This window comes from Paramacrobiotus metropolitanus, unplaced genomic scaffold (genome assembly GCF_019649055.1).
Source record: "Paramacrobiotus metropolitanus isolate TYO unplaced genomic scaffold, Prichtersi_v1.0 Parri_scaffold0000122, whole genome shotgun sequence".
In the NCBI taxonomy this organism is placed as follows: domain Eukaryota; kingdom Metazoa; phylum Tardigrada; class Eutardigrada; order Parachela; family Macrobiotidae; genus Paramacrobiotus; species Paramacrobiotus metropolitanus.
In genome coordinates this window covers 242,457-260,158 of record NW_026570342.1, presented here as the reverse complement: position 1 = coordinate 260,158, position 17,702 = coordinate 242,457, and the positions used below count along the sequence as shown (strand labels likewise).

The following is a 17,702-nucleotide window of genomic DNA, read 5'->3' as shown; positions in this document are numbered from 1 at the left end:
AAATATTAAATTCTTGCAGCAATAAATAATTTTCACATGAAAATGGCAAAACCTGCGCATCCCTGCTACTCTGTATGTCAGTCAGCGGCCAAAGCGCACTGCTTAAATATATCACCACTCCGTCAAAGGGCGATGAACCACTGAAATTACGATACCAAGACCGTTCGGTGCGTGAAATGTCAACCTACCCTGTACGACGGGACGCATCTAGTAGCCGCAGCTCGCAACGCTGCCCGTTGAATGGTTTAAACGTAAACGACTCAGATGCGGTCACGTAATGAAAACTGCTTATTTTTGTGTTGAAAGCTCGAGGATGCGATCTACTGACTACCGGTGCCTCTTTGCGTTCGCGTCGCTCACTCCGGCTTTGCCCAATCTCAAAACCAGCTTCCGGGATCAAAACTTCCGGGTACTTTGTCATACGACTGCCAGTAAATAAAACTGCCACTCGCAAACAATGGATGTCGAGCAGTCGTCCAGACAGCAGCCAGGTGCTGATGCCACCGGTCATATTTTATGCGAATTAGAACAGTTTCTTTGAGGCACTATAAACTCATCATTTCGGATTTGCTTCGACACCGCTTATCTTATCATGGACTTCTAATAATAGATACTCGGATAGCCCGAGGAGAATAGTGGCATTAACCACATTATTGTGGCTATCGGTATGTACGTAAGTATATTATTTTCCACGACTCTGCAAGCCGCATCACGCTGTCAAAGTTTTCACGAAGAAAGCTTTACGTTGGCACATTTAAATAACCAGCATTGCTGTATCTCCATGCAGGCGATTTGTTTTGCCTGTAAAATCATCACTGCCAGAATAAGTCGGTAATTTTCATAAAATACTGTTGGTAAAAGGTGGGAAAGTGCAGGTTCTACCATTTGAATTTGATCTATTAACTGGTAATGTTTGCCGATCGTTGACGTGACATCGGCTTAGGATTATTCACTGTTTTCGTAGACAAAAATTTGTGGAAAATATTCACGATGGATGCGTCGTTAATAAGTCCTGTAGTGAAGGATTGCTTAACAAATGGAAACCAAGGGCCTTTCGCTTTGGAATGCAAAATCGAAAATATTCATTCGTACCGAAGACGAAAAGAAATGAATATAATGTACAGCGATGGAACGAACTAGGGCTCAACGGTAACTACCAGGGTCGTTTCCGCATAGCCATCAACCCATATTACAAAGATACAGAACGACTCGGGAGACAGGAAGTCGAAATCGACTGTTGAGGTTGCTTGCATGTGTCTGACCGATACAGAGCTCTCATCCAGAGTATACACTGGAAACCACGCTGTGGCTGCAGCGTATACGATTCGGTACGGACAAGCAATGAATCAAAGAATAACTAGAAAAGTGCACCGCTGTTGGCTAGCACTCGAAGATCGAAGCGAAGCCGGAAACTAAATTAAAAATTTAATAAACGCTTTAGGAGGTTTATCTTTTTATAAGTTTCCCATTTTCGTTCATTTCGTTTATGGCGTTTCGATGAGCGTGTGGTTTCTGGGTAATCAACCGGACGGCATTATAAAAATTTGAAAAAAAGCGCTCTTCCGATTAGCATATTATCATAGTACTATATTTACTTGGCTCTGATTATTCCTCTTTCTTTAGTGCAACAACAGGAGACACAACAGAAAACGTTCTTCGGGCCTGGGATGGCATTTTTCGGCCGGTGCCTTTGTGGGCTTCTTCCACCGAAAGTAATTATGAATGGATCATATTGTTTGCATTGGACGGCCGATCTCAGTCCTGGAAAAAACCCGACGCGCAAGACACTTATGTCACGTTGAAAATTGATGCCACGTTGTATGAAGAACCAAAGAGTATCCGAGAGAATTTAACACTACCAAGAGCGCCGGACACACTACAACTAGCGAGCAACGTCCTCTATCGTCAAATGGACGGCTCCCGCAATGTACAGCATAAACAGACCGGTGATTTTATTCTGCGATCCAAAAAAGGCACCGAATTCCCTGCCCATCGATTCATTCTGATGTCACAGTCACCAGTGTTCGCCGCTATGCTGACACACGATACCAAAGAAAAGCAGGAATCGCGCTGCGATCTAGGCGATATTGATGCCGAATGTGTTGAAATACTGCTGGAGTACATTTATGGAAGTGAAACCGGGAAGGTCACGGCTGAGAACGCGGTAAAAGTGCTGAGCATGGCGGATCAGTACGCCTTGATGGATTTGCGTGCAGTGTGCGAGCATACATTAGCCGATAGCATCAGCGTGGAGAAAGCGTTTCTTTTGCTGACGTTTTCCGCGCAACGCGGACTCCCCGTGCTGAGAGCGGCGGCGATGGCATTGATGCCAAAATATCTGGACAACGTGCTGCATGGGAAAGGATTGGAGGAAATTATGCAGTCCGATCCGGAACTTGTTCAGCGTGTTGTAGAATACTGTGCAAAAAAAGTCCCCGGCATTGTGAACCTGTCATGTCAATAGTAGCTGGTGCTGTTTGTTGATTGATGGCATGACAATTTCAAAACACTATTATCCGCTTTGAAAGTTTGCAACGGTCGAAAGTTTGCATTACTAACTTCAAGTTGTTTGGCCTTCATTTCGATTGCTCGGGCTCGGGTAAATCAATCACGAGTCAACCGTTTCTGTGGTCAGTTAATTTTTTGTAGCCTTTCAGCGCCCGAATGAGAATTGTGGTTATGCTTTATACAGTGGAGAAATACATCACTATGTAAACTGCCAACATAATTACCCGGAATAAGGATTTTGATTGCTTTTTCAATGCTTAAATTTGCATCTTTTTTAAATAGGAGCAGACATTTTTGTATGTATATCCCCTTTTGCTGAATAAACAGAAGGTTACTCGAGATATTCCCCTTTAGAACTATTTTCGCTGCACAGTATTCATTACACCTGTTGAAATCGCTTTATACGAAAATTATTCAATTATAAATTACTGAATACAGATTATACAGTAACTGTTTCTCCTTTCAAATCAGTGTACAACATTTGGCCGGCAGCCGGAACTTCGGTGCTGCTTGTTCCTGCTCGTCGTAGTGATCTGTTCACGTGACGCTGTGCCTAAAAACTTCAAAAATATTCTCGAGCAAATTATAATTTTTTGCAGCGCGCGGAGTTCGCACTAGCTGCTCTGTATCTTTGCTATCGACATCATAGGCGAATTCAAGCGTTCGTAACAAGTCCTCCAGATCAGCTCAAAATAGAAGTCTCGCGCGAATGCTAAAGCTGCGAAGGATTGCTAACTGTAATTATGTGTTGTTTATAATTATGTGTGTACCAGGCAGCTATAATTATGTGTTGCTTTTAAGCATACGTACACGGTACATATGCCAGGTTTGCCTTAATGCTGATTGCGTTAATTTAGTAAGACAATAGTGCTACAAATTAAATCATTTTTTGCCGAAACCAATTGCAAACGACTGGCTGGTCAAATAAGGTCAGTTGAACTACATGTGGCGACTTATCCTTATCGAGACTGACAAAATACAGTGCTATATTTTGACAAATATCGCTAAAAGCGTTTCATCTAAATGGAATTAGCGCTTTCAGTTGCATCCAAACGAATTTCAGACGCTTTCAGACCGGGACACTTTCGAGCGGGCCAGCGAGGAAATTGCTCGCCGTGGTGGAGGAAGAAAAACTGGGCAAACGCCATGCAGTGGGGCGACTCTTTGTCCAGGGTGAAGGTCAAGTTCTGCCAACTGCTACCCGCTTGCGAATCCAGCTTTCTAATAACCATTCTTAGTTGCTGCGATATGGTTATAAATCCTCTGTTTAGCACGCATTCCTGGCCACATGATTTGTGTTCTTCCCTGATTTGTTTCAGTAGCAACCAGTATTCGTTCTGAACATGCCGATCCGTTACCCCTTGATCGCACATCACCGCTCTGAACCACAATTGTAGTGGCAACGCATTTGGCGTATAGATCTGTTGTAGAAAAGAGGTTACAGTTTTTGATGAAGTCCAGCTAGCGCGAAAATCCACGTCAGAATCAGTTCTGTTCGGGGCAGGTCGCTGTCGATATTCTGCCTTGTGAGAGTGACACAGCAGCTCGGATGCACCAGTTGAAAGCTCCAGGCCATGCGCGGTCTTTGCGTCAAGTACGGCAAAATCCCTCTTGTGGCGAAATCCCTCTTGTGGCAAACTTGTTGCGAAAAAAGGCACAGGAGAAAGTATCTTGTTGGCCTCTGGTGGCATATAAGATGGGGACACTTTATCGTAGCAACACAAGTTAAAATGTTTGGTAGACCAGGAGAATTCACACAGCCAGCAGGGTAGATTGGTGCAAAACCGCTTTTCGAAATCTGTAAAGCTTAGGGAAAAAGATTTATTCGACAACTGTACAACTTAGGGAAAAAGATTTATTCGGTATTTGTACTGTCTCAGTAACGGATCATGGAGACTGTGCGGTGCTGTGCACGTGTATGCGGTCATTATATTTACAAGCTCAACCTCGGCCTCCGGCCTCGGTTGAGAATTTTTAAAACTGAAGAAAGAAATGTGGTGGTTTTATAAAGATTTAGGAAACGGAACTTAACTGGTCGTAAAAGCGGTTTGTTTTGAATTAAAAACGTGTATACATATACTTTTATTTATGGAAGTGCCATAGATAAAACCTTCGTCTACAAAAAAGGTTGAGCCAGATAACATATTAGCAAAAAATTTTAATAATAACATATCAGTCAAACACCTCATCCTCTATCTGACCAAAAAATTCTCTTTTTTTGTAAGATCGGCGAAAATCCTTACACCTCCGTCTAACCGCCGAAAATCCCATCCTCTCTGTCTAACCGGCGAAAATCCATGCCCCTGTGTTCTTACAGGCGAAAATCCCTGTACTTCTATCTGACCGGCGAAAATCCCTGTACTTCTATCAGACCGGCGCAAATCCCTGTACTTCTATCTGGCCGGCGAAAATCCCTGTACTTCTATCTGACCGGCGAAAATCTCTGTATTTCTATCTGACCGGCAAAAATCCCTGTAATTATATCTGACCGGTGAAAAGCCCTGTACTTCTATCAGACCGGCGAAAATCCCTGTACTTCCATCTGGCCGGCGAAAATCCCTGTACTTTTGTTTGACCGGCGAAAATTCATGTACTTCCATCAGACCGGCGAAATTCCTTGTACTTTTATCTGACCGCCGAAAATCTCTGTAGTTCTATCTGACCGGCGAAAATTTCTGTACTTCTATCTGACCGGCGAAAATCCCTGTACTTCTATGTATCTGACCGGCGAAAATTCCTCCGCCTCTGTCTCACCGGCAAGAACACCATCGGAAATTATATCTTCCTGTCAGGAATTTGCTGATTACAGGGACATTTGTTGTGCTTATCAAATTCCCTTCTTATTAATAATACTTACTTATGTTAGTTTTTGTATGTACCTTGCCCGTTTCAGTTATCCTTTTCTTTTTTCCGCTAATGAAATCGAAAATTCGTTTCAAACTCGTATCGAAACGCGGAGAGGAAAAAAACTGAAAAACGAACCCTATGTGGCAAACTACATGATTGTTTTAAGCACTGTACACAATTTTGCTTCGAAGTTGTACCAGAAGTTCCCTGTTAACTTACGTCTTTCCGCATTGTTTACATTTCCAAAATATTTTACAATTCAGCCGCCCGGTATTATGCGCATACTGGCACATATGGCACATAAAGTATTGTACTATTTGTGTGTTATTAGTCAGCGGTCTTGGTTCGATAACTTCCGCATCTCCGCCAATCCTATGTTAATATCTAACTAATGATCAGCCAACCAGCGAAATTCGTTTTGTTCCTCTTTCGTAATTCGGACAACGAAAAGATCGAAAAACGAAAGGCGTTGAGACAAACTACATGATTTTAGGCGTTTATTAAGCTATCGTGCGAAAATTACCGTCCAACGATGTAGGAGGAGATGTTGGATAAAAAAAACGGCGAAGTAGCTTTGTATATATAACAAGGCAACCCTCGGCCTCCGGCCTCAGTTTGCAAACGTCGAATTTTAGAAACTCAGAATGGGATTTTGCTTTAAACGAATCAGCAAACCAAAAATCTGGATTGTTTATAAACAATGAGTGTAACAGCACTTGAGTCTTAGTTGCCAAAAAAAATGATCCGCCAAATGAAAGATCAATTGAGAGGGGTTGAATTCTGTTGTGGTTTTATTAATGTAATTATAATAGAAGTACTGAATTTTAAAAAATTTTATTGTAATACAATGAACTACTTCTAACTGTACTATATGTTTCTACCTCTTTCTCTAACTGGCGAAATTCTTTTCTTCACTGTTTAACCAAAAGAAATTCCTGTCCGTTTGATTAGCCGGCGAAAATTCTTCCCCTTTTGTCTGATCGGCAAAATTTTTTTCTCTATCTTACCGGCAAAAATCCGTAACCTTCTGTCCAAGCGGCAAAATTTTCTTCACCTCTGTCTAACCGGCGAAAATCCCTCATTCTTTGTCTAACTGGCGAAAGTCCCACCCCCACTGTCTAAAAAGCGAACCCCCCCACCTCTCTTGGTCAGATCGGCAAAAATTCTTTTCTCTCTGTCTAACTGGCGAAAATGCCTGACCTTCTGCAAAATTTCTTGCCCTATAATAATTGGTTCCGCCCATCCACTGTTACGGTATTGCTAAGTGCATTTCGCAATAATAATATTTCTTTCCGCTTCTGCGCCATTAATACTTTCTGACGCAGCCAATAGGCGAAATCCGTTTTGAAAAAGTTTCGTATAATTATAACTGAAATGTACGAAACGCGAAATGAATTTTCACGTTTTTTAAGTTATGGCGTATGGAGAAATGGCGAATGGTCTTGGGGAAATGATCTAAAGAACCGGAAAAAATAATAAGAACATATAAACAAATTCATTAAGCGAAATTAAAATAGAATGAATGCAAAATATAAAAAAATAAAAAAACAAAAAAGCAACGTTTTCAAAATAAAAAAAAATGTTAACACGTCGGATTTGCAATTTGTTTCAGTAAATGTGGAATTCCACCTTTCCTAATGTGTTGGTATTACGGTGTGTTGCCATAGTGATGGTTTCCGCAGTAATAACTGTTTCCGACCATTCGCCTTAATACTTTCTGATACAGCCAATAAGCAAAATTCGTTGCCAACCCTCGGCCTCCGGTCTCGGTTTGCAAACGTCGAATATTAGAAACTCAGAATGGAATTTTTCTTTAACACTTCGTTGACTAGCATGGTTACTCACACCACAACCGGCCCTATTAAATCACTAACTAATTTCAAAAAAACAATTTTAAAGCAAATTTTGGGCTGTGTGGGTGAAAAAAACGTCTAGTTTCCAATGGTACTATTTACAACACACCCAGTGCAGCCGGAAGTCCAGAACTGGGATGGTGGAAGTCACCATCCTTTTGGGACACTCACATTCAAGCTGTTACAGCTCTCGATTGCGTGAATGAAAGATGTCGAAAAAATCAGGCCATGCACTCAGGCCCGCCAGAAAGGGGGGGCGCACCGGCGGGCGCCCCCCTTTTTCGGATTTTTGACCGCCGGGGGGGGCGCATTTAAAGTACTGAAAGGGGGCGGGGCGAGGCTGGCCGACGTGTCACGTGTTACTTTTCGTCATACTTTGAGTCCGGCAGCCCGCCCCTCCGGCGCACTTGCGCCCCCTCCCTTTCCAAAAACCTTGTGGCGGGCCTGCATGCACTGAACAGTATTAGCACGCTACTGTAAAATTTCGAGCGATGTATGTATTGCCGATGGCTTACAAAAAAATCAGGCGCATTAGGAAGTTTGGGAAGACTGCCCAATGATGCCGCTGTTCGACTGACAGGCATACATGGAAAACGACCAGAGCAGCTAACAATCAAGTGCGCGCGCATAGCGCTAGGACAATAAAAGGTTGAATCCGGGTCAGCGTAGACTAAGCAAAGACAATAGATGCGAAGCCATGCGAGCAATTAGCAGATAAGCAGAACATCTCATCAAAAGATGTTCCCAAGTTCTTTCATCGCCAGTAAATCTGGCGCAGGTGCGAGTGTATTTCTTTTGTCTTAAGGTCAATGTTATTGGTCAAACCTCTTTAAAACAAAAAGAAAGACTGGTTTGAAGATCTTAATGACCAATAGGAGGCTTCTGGTGACTTCCACCACGAAAGTCAGCCGCGTTGCTCAAAACTGCTAGTCAACGAAGTGTTAAACGAATCAGCGAAACCAAAATCCGGATTGCTTATAAACATTGAAGATAAAATAGCACTGAAGGCTTAGTTGCCAAAGAAAGATCCGCCGGATGAAGGATTAACTGAAAGAGATTGAATTTTGTTTATGGTTTTAATAATATAAATATAATACAAGTACTGAATTTTAAACAGTTTTATTGTAATACAATGAACTACTACTATCTGTTTTTTATATTTTCACCTTTTTGTCTAACCGGCGAAATTCATTTCTTCACTGTTTAACCGGCAAAGATCCATTTCTCTTAGCCTGGGTGGCGAAAAATCTCCCCTCTTTGTCTGATTGGGAAAAAATTCTGTCCCTCTGTTTAACTGGCGAAAGTCCCCTCTTCACTGTCTAACCGACAAAAATCCCTTTCTCTTTGTCTGGCCGGCGAAAATTTCTTCCCCTCTATCGAACCGGCAAAAATCCTTTCACTTCTGTTTAACTGACGAAATTCACTTCCGCACTGACTAACCGGCAAAATCCCTCCCCCTTTGTCTAATCGGCAAAAATTTCGCCCATCTGTCTAACCGGCGAAAATCCCTTCCCGACTGTCCAATCGGCGTAAATTACGCCTTTTTTTGTAATGGACGAAAATTCATGCTTATGTTTAGGTAACGTTGGTAGCGGTTTCGGGAAAGTCTCCAAATACTATTAAAGAAATTATGATAATCCAATCAGCAAAGTCCATTTTGGACATGTTTTGTTACTGAAGTACGAGAATTTGAAAAAGCGAAATCGTAGGTACGAACTATGCGAGTTCTTCGACTTTAGTTCGTAATTCGGAAGACGAAAAGATCAGAAAACGAAAGTCTTTAGTAGGTTTGTCACCCATAAACTGACTCCTAGCATTGTAAGTTACGCCATTCCGCATCTCTGTACTTCCACAATATTTTCCGAATAAATGTGTTTCTGGCCCATATTAGTAATGTTATAATGCATGGTTTTAGTCAGCGGTTTTTTTTCGAAAACTCTCGCATTTCCGCCAATACTTTATTAATTAATAACGAATAGCTATTTAGCAAAAATCGTTTTAGACCTGTTTCGCAATTCGGAGGACAAAAAGATTAGGAAACAACAGTCTTTGAGACAAACTACATCCTTTTAGACGTTTTTAAGCTATCGTACAAAGTTTTTAAGAAAGTTTTGCTTTAAAGTGCAACAATCAAGCAGCGACTTGCGTTCGAACCTTTCGCATTTCCGCCAATCCGCTTATAATTTCTTACGCTAAGCCATTAAAAACGTTAGTTTCTAATGTTAAGCCGATCAGCGAAATTCGTTTTGGGCGCATTTAGTAATTCGGCGGATACAAACATCAAAAAATGAAAGTCGTTCGACGAATTTATTACTACACGATTTTAGCCTTTTTTCAGCTATCGTACGAAAATCTGCGTCGGATGGTGTACGAGAAGATTTCGGCTGAAAAACGTCGGAATATCATTATTGCACAATAATAACTGCTTCCGCCAATTCGCCGTTAATACTTTCTGAAACAGCCAATAGGCGAAATTCGTTTCGAAAAAGTTTCGTTGTTTTAAGAATGAAACTCACGAAAAACGAAAACCTTTGAACCAAACTACATGAATTTACACGTTTTTAAGCTAAGGCATAAGGAGAAGTGGCGTATGGTCTAGGAGGAGATGTTGGTTAAAGAAACGAAAAGAAACGGCGGAGTGAGGATTGTAATTACAAGGCAACCCTCGGCCTCCGGCCTCGGTTTGCAAACGTCGAATTTTGGATACTCAGAATGGGAGTTTGCTTTAAACGGTTCAGCAAAACCGAGATCTGGAATGCATATACACATTAAATATAATAGCACTCAAGTCTTGGTTGTCAAAAAAGATCCGCCGAATGAAAGATAATTGAGGGGGATTGAATTTTGTTTATGGTTTTAAAAATATAAAAATAATAGAAGTACTGAAATTTGAAAAATTATATAGTAATACAATGAACTACTTACTATCTGCACTATATATTTTTACCCCCTTGTCTAACCGGCGAAATTTCCTTCTTCACTGGTTAACCGGCAAAAATCCCTCTCCTTTTGCCTGGCTGGCGAAAATTCTTTTTTCTAAATCTAAGAAATCCCTAACCTTCTGTCTAACCGGCAAAATTTCCTTCTCCTCTGTCTAACCGGCGAAAATCCCTATTCCTTTGTCTGGCCGGTGAAAATCCTTCCTTTTTTGTCTGATCGGCAAAACTTTTTTTCTTTCTGGCCTACCGGCAAAAATTCCTACCCTTCTGTCTAAGCGGCGAAATTCCTTTCCCCTCTGTCTAACCGGCGAAAATCCCTAGTCCCTAGTTTAAATGATGGCAGTCCAATCCCCACTGTCTAACCAGCGAAACCCTACCTCTCTTCCTGGGTCTAATGGGCGAAAAAACTGTACGCCATTAACACTTTCTGACACAGCCAATAGGCGAAATCCGTTTCGAAAAAGTTTTGTAAATTTATAAATGAAATGTGAATAAATGAAATAAAATATGGAGAATAAAAAAAAATATGGAGAATAAAAAAAATATATAAATGAAATATGGAGAAACGGCGAATGGTCTTGGAGGAGATGTTGTCTAAAGAACTGGAAATAAATAATAAGAAAATATAATCAAAATCGTTAAGCGAAATTAAAATAAAATAAATGCAAAACTCGTTTTCAAAATATAAAAACAAAATGTTAACATGTCGGATTTGCAGTTTGATTCAGTAAATGTGGAATTCCACCTTTCGCACTTTTCATAATGTGTTGGTATTACGGTGTGTTGCTATAGTTTTGGTTTCCGCATTAATAATTGTTTCCGCCCATTCGCCGTTAATACTTTCTGATACAGCCAATAAGCAGAATTCGTTTCGAAAAAGTTTCGTAATTTCAAAAATGAGATTTACGAAAAACGAAAACCTTTGAACCAAACTACATGAATTTAGACGTTTTTTAAGCTATCGCGCACGCAGAAATGTCGAATGGTCTAGGAGGAGATGTTTGACAAAAAACGGAAAAGAAACGGCGGAGTGAGGATTGTAATTATAATAATAATATCATGACACGTAGCAACCGGTCGGCACTGTTTCCATGTAACCTTAAGATCGAGATCAGTGTGCAGTGAGTTGTGGTGAACAAATCTATGTTTATGAGTACGTACTTCTCAGTACTTATATCCAATCATAAGTACACATACACGACAGGGACCATACTTGTACTGTCTACAATCAAGTGAAGCTCCCCAGTACTGTATCGTCGCTAAATTAAGAGCGCCCGCGCTCAAGCTCTGACTCAAACTCTGACCACTCAAACTCTGACTCTGACTGCTCAAAATCTGACGCTGACTCTGACCGCTCAAAATCTGACTCCGACCGCAACACTTTGATCACCAAAACTGACCAACAACAAAATAAGATTCTTAGGTTTCTTAGGTTCTTCTTAGGTTTCTTAAGGTATCTTCGATTTCTAGGTTTCTGTTAGGTTCTTCTTTAGCTATTCTCAGATTTCTTAGGTATTAAAAATACCTAAGAAATACCTAAGAAACCTTAAAACCTAAGAATACCTAAGACTGCTCTTCGACAGCCTAGGAATGGATAAAAATACACAAAAAACATTAAAACAAATAAGAATAACCTAAGAAACCTAGGAAAAATATGAATAACCTAAGAAACCTTAGTACCTGGTCTAAGATTGCGGTCAGAGTCAGAGTAGGAGAAGTCAGAGTTTGAGTGGTCAGAATCAGAGTGAGAGTTTGAGCTTGGTCCAATTAAGAGACGCTTCTTATACCCGCACAGCGCGCAATGGGTTCGCTTTGCCATAATGCGCACAAATCTGGTACATGGTACCAAATTTTTGCGCGTGCTCAAACACTTTGTTTAAGTGACTTTCGGTAGACATTTGACTTGTATCATTTGACGTAAAAACCGTTTGTGCGCGACATCCGGTTCTGGAATTACGGCTGGAAAATTCCAAAAAACTTAAATGTAATCAGGTGTACCAGTAGATGTAGTCTTATTATGAACGGATTAGCTTCAATTTTCGTATGACAACGCACATTACAGTAACAATGAAGGAAGGTCGTTTTTACACCATTTCAAAGTTCCAACAATTTTTTTAAGTTTTGAAATCATGTTTTAAATACTGTATTTAGGAATTATTTAAAATTTTGCAAGAAAGCTAGAGCCGAGGTTTGGTTTTGCTGGTGAAGTGTTTTGCATTGCGTCGTGTATTGCGCTACTGAGGGAGTAATGTACTCGTAACTCCTATTTCAGGCGACATACTCACTATGATCCATTACTGACCATGAGACACATCGAAGTACAGCGGGGTTACCTCTGGAAGTACCACCGGTGTTCGTCAGTCTGGTAGTCTGGTAGCAGCTCAATCTGGTAGTTTACCGTTTTCGAGAAAGTTACCGTACATCTATACGCAATGCAGCACACGCTGTTACCTGAACATTTTCCGCAATTATTTCGATGACGAATCCACCGATCGGCATCAATGCAACCGTCCAGTTTGAAATGTGACAAAGGCAGCAGCACAAAAGATATGACACAGTTGATAATGAGCAAGGTGTCGAAAACAGGATCATACATTTGACGCGCGGGATCGCTGTAAAGCGTTTCCTTTTCGGCTTTGACAGGCATTATTTTTGAGTTTAACCAAACATCGAAAAGGTAACCAAGGATAGCAACTGCTTGTAGAACAGTACCCAGCAGGCATCCAGTTTTCGTTGTGGTTGAGGAAACCGGAAGCAATACAAAATGAAACAGAGTCGCTGATATTTGGTCGCAAAAAGCATAGCAGTTGTCGATTTTCTCTTCCACGCTTGCCAGATTGTTGGCCGATAAATATTATCCTTTTCCCTTGTTACAATACGCATCTGATACGGTGACTTTAGGTGGCGGAAACGTCGAATTACGACAACAGATACAACTGAGCATTGTATCAGCGCTACACCAAACGCAGCCTGCCAGTTTTGCACTAGTAATAACATGGTGATATGATATCGACATATCATGTACAAAAAATTGTTCAGCAGTCCATATATAATGGCCATGTTTGGCTGCAGCAGTTGGTTTGCCTCAGATAAAGTAATAAATTCCTTTTCGCGCAGAAGACTCTTGCTAAAGGCAGAGTTTCCAGGAAGTTGCTCACACGAAGGGAAATATTTGAGTATTGATAAGATCGATAACGCCACCGACGTCCCACTTGCAACTGTAAGAGGAAGCGCTCCTGTCATCGTCAGCAGCAACAGAACGGCAAGCTGAATGCTTGATCCGTACTTTATTGCTTTCAAATGCACGTTTTGGAGATGTATGTCTTGATATTCGATGTTCCTATTTGGTGTATATGGTGAGACGCTTAGATCGGCTTTCCAAGCTCGAACAAACATCCGGCATCTGCAGTGTGAACACAGGGATTGAAAAAATAATACCCGCGTTCATAATACCCGATCGAGCTAGGAACTGACTGACTAAGAATATTAATAATGGGCGATTACCTGAGAGCTTCGAGTTATAGCGGCTGATATGTTTTGAGATATGTACTACGGTACTAGTATGGTCGCTTAAGTGGACCACATAAAATACTGAATTCCACAAACCGATTTTCTATTCTATACCCTTCACAAAGTACTTAAAAATTTTTAAAAAAATCGTGAACCGTTTTCTTGCAATTGCTACGCAAGAAAATCAGTGACGAAAGCGCTTTAGGCACGCCACCCAGTGTTATGACATTATGGTAATATGCACATGTATCAGCCGCATATGGGCTGCAGTGGCTTCGATTCGTAGTGTAGTGCGGTGGCTTCGATGGCGTGGCTAAAGCGATTTTCCCTGATTTCGTTGTAAAGCTGCAGCAAGGAAACGATTCCGATCTTTTAGAAATTTCAAGTATTCTGTGAAGGGAACATTTTGTTTATTCAAATTAAGAAACCTAAAAGAAATCTGTTTTGGGATTTAATATTTTATGGTCCGTTAGACCTCGTCCCTTCCACCACTGTCAACTTAAACACTTTTACATATTAAATATGCAAATGACCTAGTCCTGGTCTTCATAAGCCCTGGTCTTATATTACAATCAATCCTGAGTCCCGTCTGTCCTTACAATCAATCCTGAATCCCCTCCTCATCAGCGTATACGGTCCGTAAATTATTCCGTAATCCGTATTATCGACCGGAGCGAGAGTGAGAAACCAAATTACCGTTATTTTCTTGAGCGTAAATCATGATAGGTGGTGAAGGAATGAAGTAATACCACTGTTTAGTGCATATAGTGATCGCAAATTATACACACAGTAATATTATTCAAAATCATTCGAGAACCGACCACAGATCACAAGAAACGCGGAGGCCGAAGCCGTTTCCCGTATACAGTATGAAGCACTGAGACCGGTTATTGTGAAATGCTTAAGAACCAATGCGTTTTGCTGTTGGTTGTCCTGCCTTATGCAGAAGCACCAGAGGTAAGTGCATGGCATTACCGCCTCCTTCAAACCTTGGTTTCTCAGTTTAAATCTTGATTGCAGTGACAATGGCAATAATTAGACTTCCTTGCGTTTATAAAAGAAAGCAATTAACCCTGCTAGTACTACAGTGTAGAACTGTCATTAGCTCAATACTTTTTTTAGGCTCACCGAGCGAAGAATTCCATAGGAAGAAGCTGTTTTCTTGGCCATAGGAACGGATTCCGAAGGAATTGGTGCTCCATGTACGGTAACGTGTACAAAAATTCTTCAGATTTCTTCCTTGGCCGGTATGGGAAGAGCGTAATCAGTCCGATCTCTAGTATTTTTGGCACTCTTTGCTCGGGTTCATCGTTTGCAAGGCATTTTGAGATTACGGTCGGGTCACCCCATTTCGCTAACATAACTTCTTCGGATTCGTCCCTTGCAAGGCATTTGGAAAACACGGTGGGGTCGCCCAGTTTAATTAATGTTTGGCGTGCCAGGTGCCAGTTAAGATAAGAGGCTACTGCGCAATCTCCTAAGTTTAAAAACTCCAGGGCAGAAACAGCGGTAGGAAATAACGGCACTACCGTGATAAACATTAGCATGTACGAATTAAGAGAAGAGGGGGAATCCAGCCAAAGGCTCCAAATAACGTATGCGTAACATATGGTATCGGCTATAGCCAGAACGACAGTGAATATACCGAAATGGACAATCAAACGGAACCATCTCCAAAACCCAGTAGTAGTAAAAAATAGTTCAGGAAACCCCCACAAAAAATGCGAGATTGAGTGTACAATATTAAGCCATAGAAACGAGAGGAAACCTGGTCCGTCCCAGTCCACTTCACCAGAATCATCTTCGTAAAGCGTTACGTCTGCTGCATTAGGGCTTTTACTCCCTTCAGTGCTAACTCCAGTTTCGATGTGGTTAAATAGTTGCTGGTTTTCTCTGTTAGTGATATTTGAATCTTCGGGCAAGTTATCCCAGACAGCAGACGATTGGTTTTTTCCAGGTTCGCACCCAGGATCTGCGATTTCGTTAACGGCGCTGTCGCTGTTCATATTGGCAATGTACTGGAGAGATTTAAAAGTTTTCTTATCTACACCTATGGCCCATTTCGTACCACTCAATAAAATCGGCCCCTTTCTTGTTGATTGTATTCCACGTATTCCTATGTATCCCACACGTACTCTGTCTGTATTGACGTTATGTTCTCCATTATTTTGCTTTTGCAAGTACGGCTGACTATGTCTTCCTGTGCCGTATTAAATACCTTATTCCTACGTATTCTCCCCGTATGCTGTCCGTGTATTCTTCGGTTTCTTAGGCTACTTAGATTTTATCTAGAACAGGGAATACGTGGTGAATACTGGCTGAATACGTGGGAATGCGCTAATATGCTGCAGGAAGGCAGCAGTCACTGAGGTTAGATAAGTGAGTTAGGAAATACTTTAGGAATACAGGCAGAATACAGGTAGTATACGTGGGAATACGGGCACACTCCACAGATATATTAACCTCGCCTCTATGACTAAGGTACCTTTAGACTTTAGCAGTATTCCCACGTATTCCATCCGTATTCTGCCTGTATTTCTACTGTATTCGCGAGGGAGTTTCCATTATATAGCTTTAATTCAGACATGACTGTTGTCTTCTTTAGTGTGTCCTCGTATTCTCCCGTATTCCGCCTGTATTCCCCATGTATTCTTGGGTTTCCGAATTAGAAAACTTAGAATACGCCTTGAATTTGGGCAGAATACAGGCGGAATACGTAGGAATACCGGCCAATTGGCAGAGAACACTGAAATCATGTTATATTCGAAGCGGAGAATACAGTAGGAATACAACCGGAATACTTAGGCTACATGGAATACAGTAACAAAAAAAGGGGGTCGGTTTTCTAGAGTGGTACGAAATGGGCCATATCTAAATAAAGTTAGTTCTGGTTCCTTTATAAAGCATATTTCCATCGATGGTAATATTTTGAACTCACTAGTTTACAACTTTTATTCGTTCAGCTTAACAACAAAACAAGAAACTAAGTAGTTTTTAAATAGTAAAAACTGTAGCCAGGTTAAGTTAATTCACTAAAAAATGTACTCACCAAAGGTTAACTGAACTCAAAAATTTAGCGAAATCTGTTTTAGCAATCAAAACTTACAACCAATTTCTAATTTAGTTTAGTTTAGTTTAGTTTTTGCTACTCTACGTACCTTCGGTATCACTCCGACTCGTATCGGAACTATGTAAAATGATCAAAATTCAAATAAACGCTTGAACTAAAGATTACTGGATTTTTTAATACGCCCCTTCGATTGTGAATAAACTTATTCGATACACATTTTTGTGAATCTTCTTTTTAACTAAGCTGGTAAACCTCGTTCCTCCCGGACTGCCAAAAAGATCCTGCAGAAGACAACATCAATCTCTGGCTGTGTAACGCTTTAAGGACTGTGTCGAGACTCGAGAGCGTGTATAGTACTAGTGTGTGCTGTACACTTCCTACGGTACTGTGTATACCGCACACGCCAGAAGCAAACTTTAATGGTATGTGCGGTCTTGTACTGTAACTGCGATAAATCTACACATACACATACAAACACACTTATACACGCAAACAAACGAACGTACCACACAAAGAGCTCAAACAAGATGACTACTGCACACAGACCGAAGAGCACGCATGGGCCGAGATAACGTCAGTTTACATAGATCAGACGGTGTAATGTTGTTGTAATGTTGTACAGTGCCGAAAATTGAAATTTCCTTCGTTTTACAACCTTTTTTCGGTGTTAAATACATTCACAACGACGATTTGATTATAAATACAGCACTGATTACTTTTTATCAGTGCGCCGTGGAAAATTAGTTTACTAAATATAGTTCTGTTAAAAAATTAAATACTGCAACGTAATACAGCGTAACAGTGGATCACAATGCTAGCTGGCAGTAACAAATTAACAATTATGCAGTGTAATGCTGTACTGGGTTGTAATGTAATCGTATAACGTTACAAGGTTTTCAATGCTGTTTTATTAAAAAGAGTACGGTACGTTGCAAAAAAGGTGCGACATTAAAGCCTTTTTTTTTCGTGAGGTTA

The 17,702-nt window shown here is 40.9% G+C and overlaps 2 protein-coding genes across 10 annotated transcripts; one reads left to right on the top strand and one right to left on the bottom strand.

The window, feature by feature from the left end:
- The first annotated feature begins 764 nt into the window (after positions 1 to 764).
- LOC129598439 (speckle-type POZ protein homolog) lies at positions 765 to 2,681 on the top strand. Its single transcript, XM_055496342.1, has 2 exons — positions 765 to 1,328; positions 1,624 to 2,681. The coding sequence occupies exons 1-2, from the start codon at positions 1,252 to 1,254 to the stop codon at positions 2,462 to 2,464; spliced, it is 918 nt and encodes a 305-aa protein (XP_055352317.1). The 5' UTR covers positions 765 to 1,251; the 3' UTR covers positions 2,465 to 2,681.
- A 700-nt stretch (positions 2,682 to 3,381) lies between these two features.
- On the bottom strand, positions 3,382 to 17,052 carry LOC129598437 (uncharacterized). Of its 9 annotated transcripts, none has more exons than XM_055496339.1 (4): positions 16,816 to 17,052; positions 14,786 to 15,675; positions 12,599 to 13,550; positions 3,382 to 4,306 (listed from the first exon to the last, which is right to left on the bottom strand). In XM_055496339.1, the coding sequence occupies exons 3-4, from the start codon at positions 12,792 to 12,794 to the stop codon at positions 3,528 to 3,530; spliced, it is 975 nt and encodes a 324-aa protein (XP_055352314.1). In that variant the 5' UTR covers positions 12,795 to 13,550; positions 14,786 to 15,675; positions 16,816 to 17,052; the 3' UTR covers positions 3,382 to 3,527. The 9 variants fall into 8 exon arrangements, 2 of the variants coding, with proteins under 2 accessions (XP_055352314.1, XP_055352315.1); XR_008691698.1 differs by having other exon boundaries at positions 3,382 to 4,314; positions 14,786 to 15,707; XR_008691694.1 differs by having other exon boundaries at positions 3,382 to 4,314.
- Between the last annotated feature and the right edge of the window lie 650 nt (positions 17,053 to 17,702).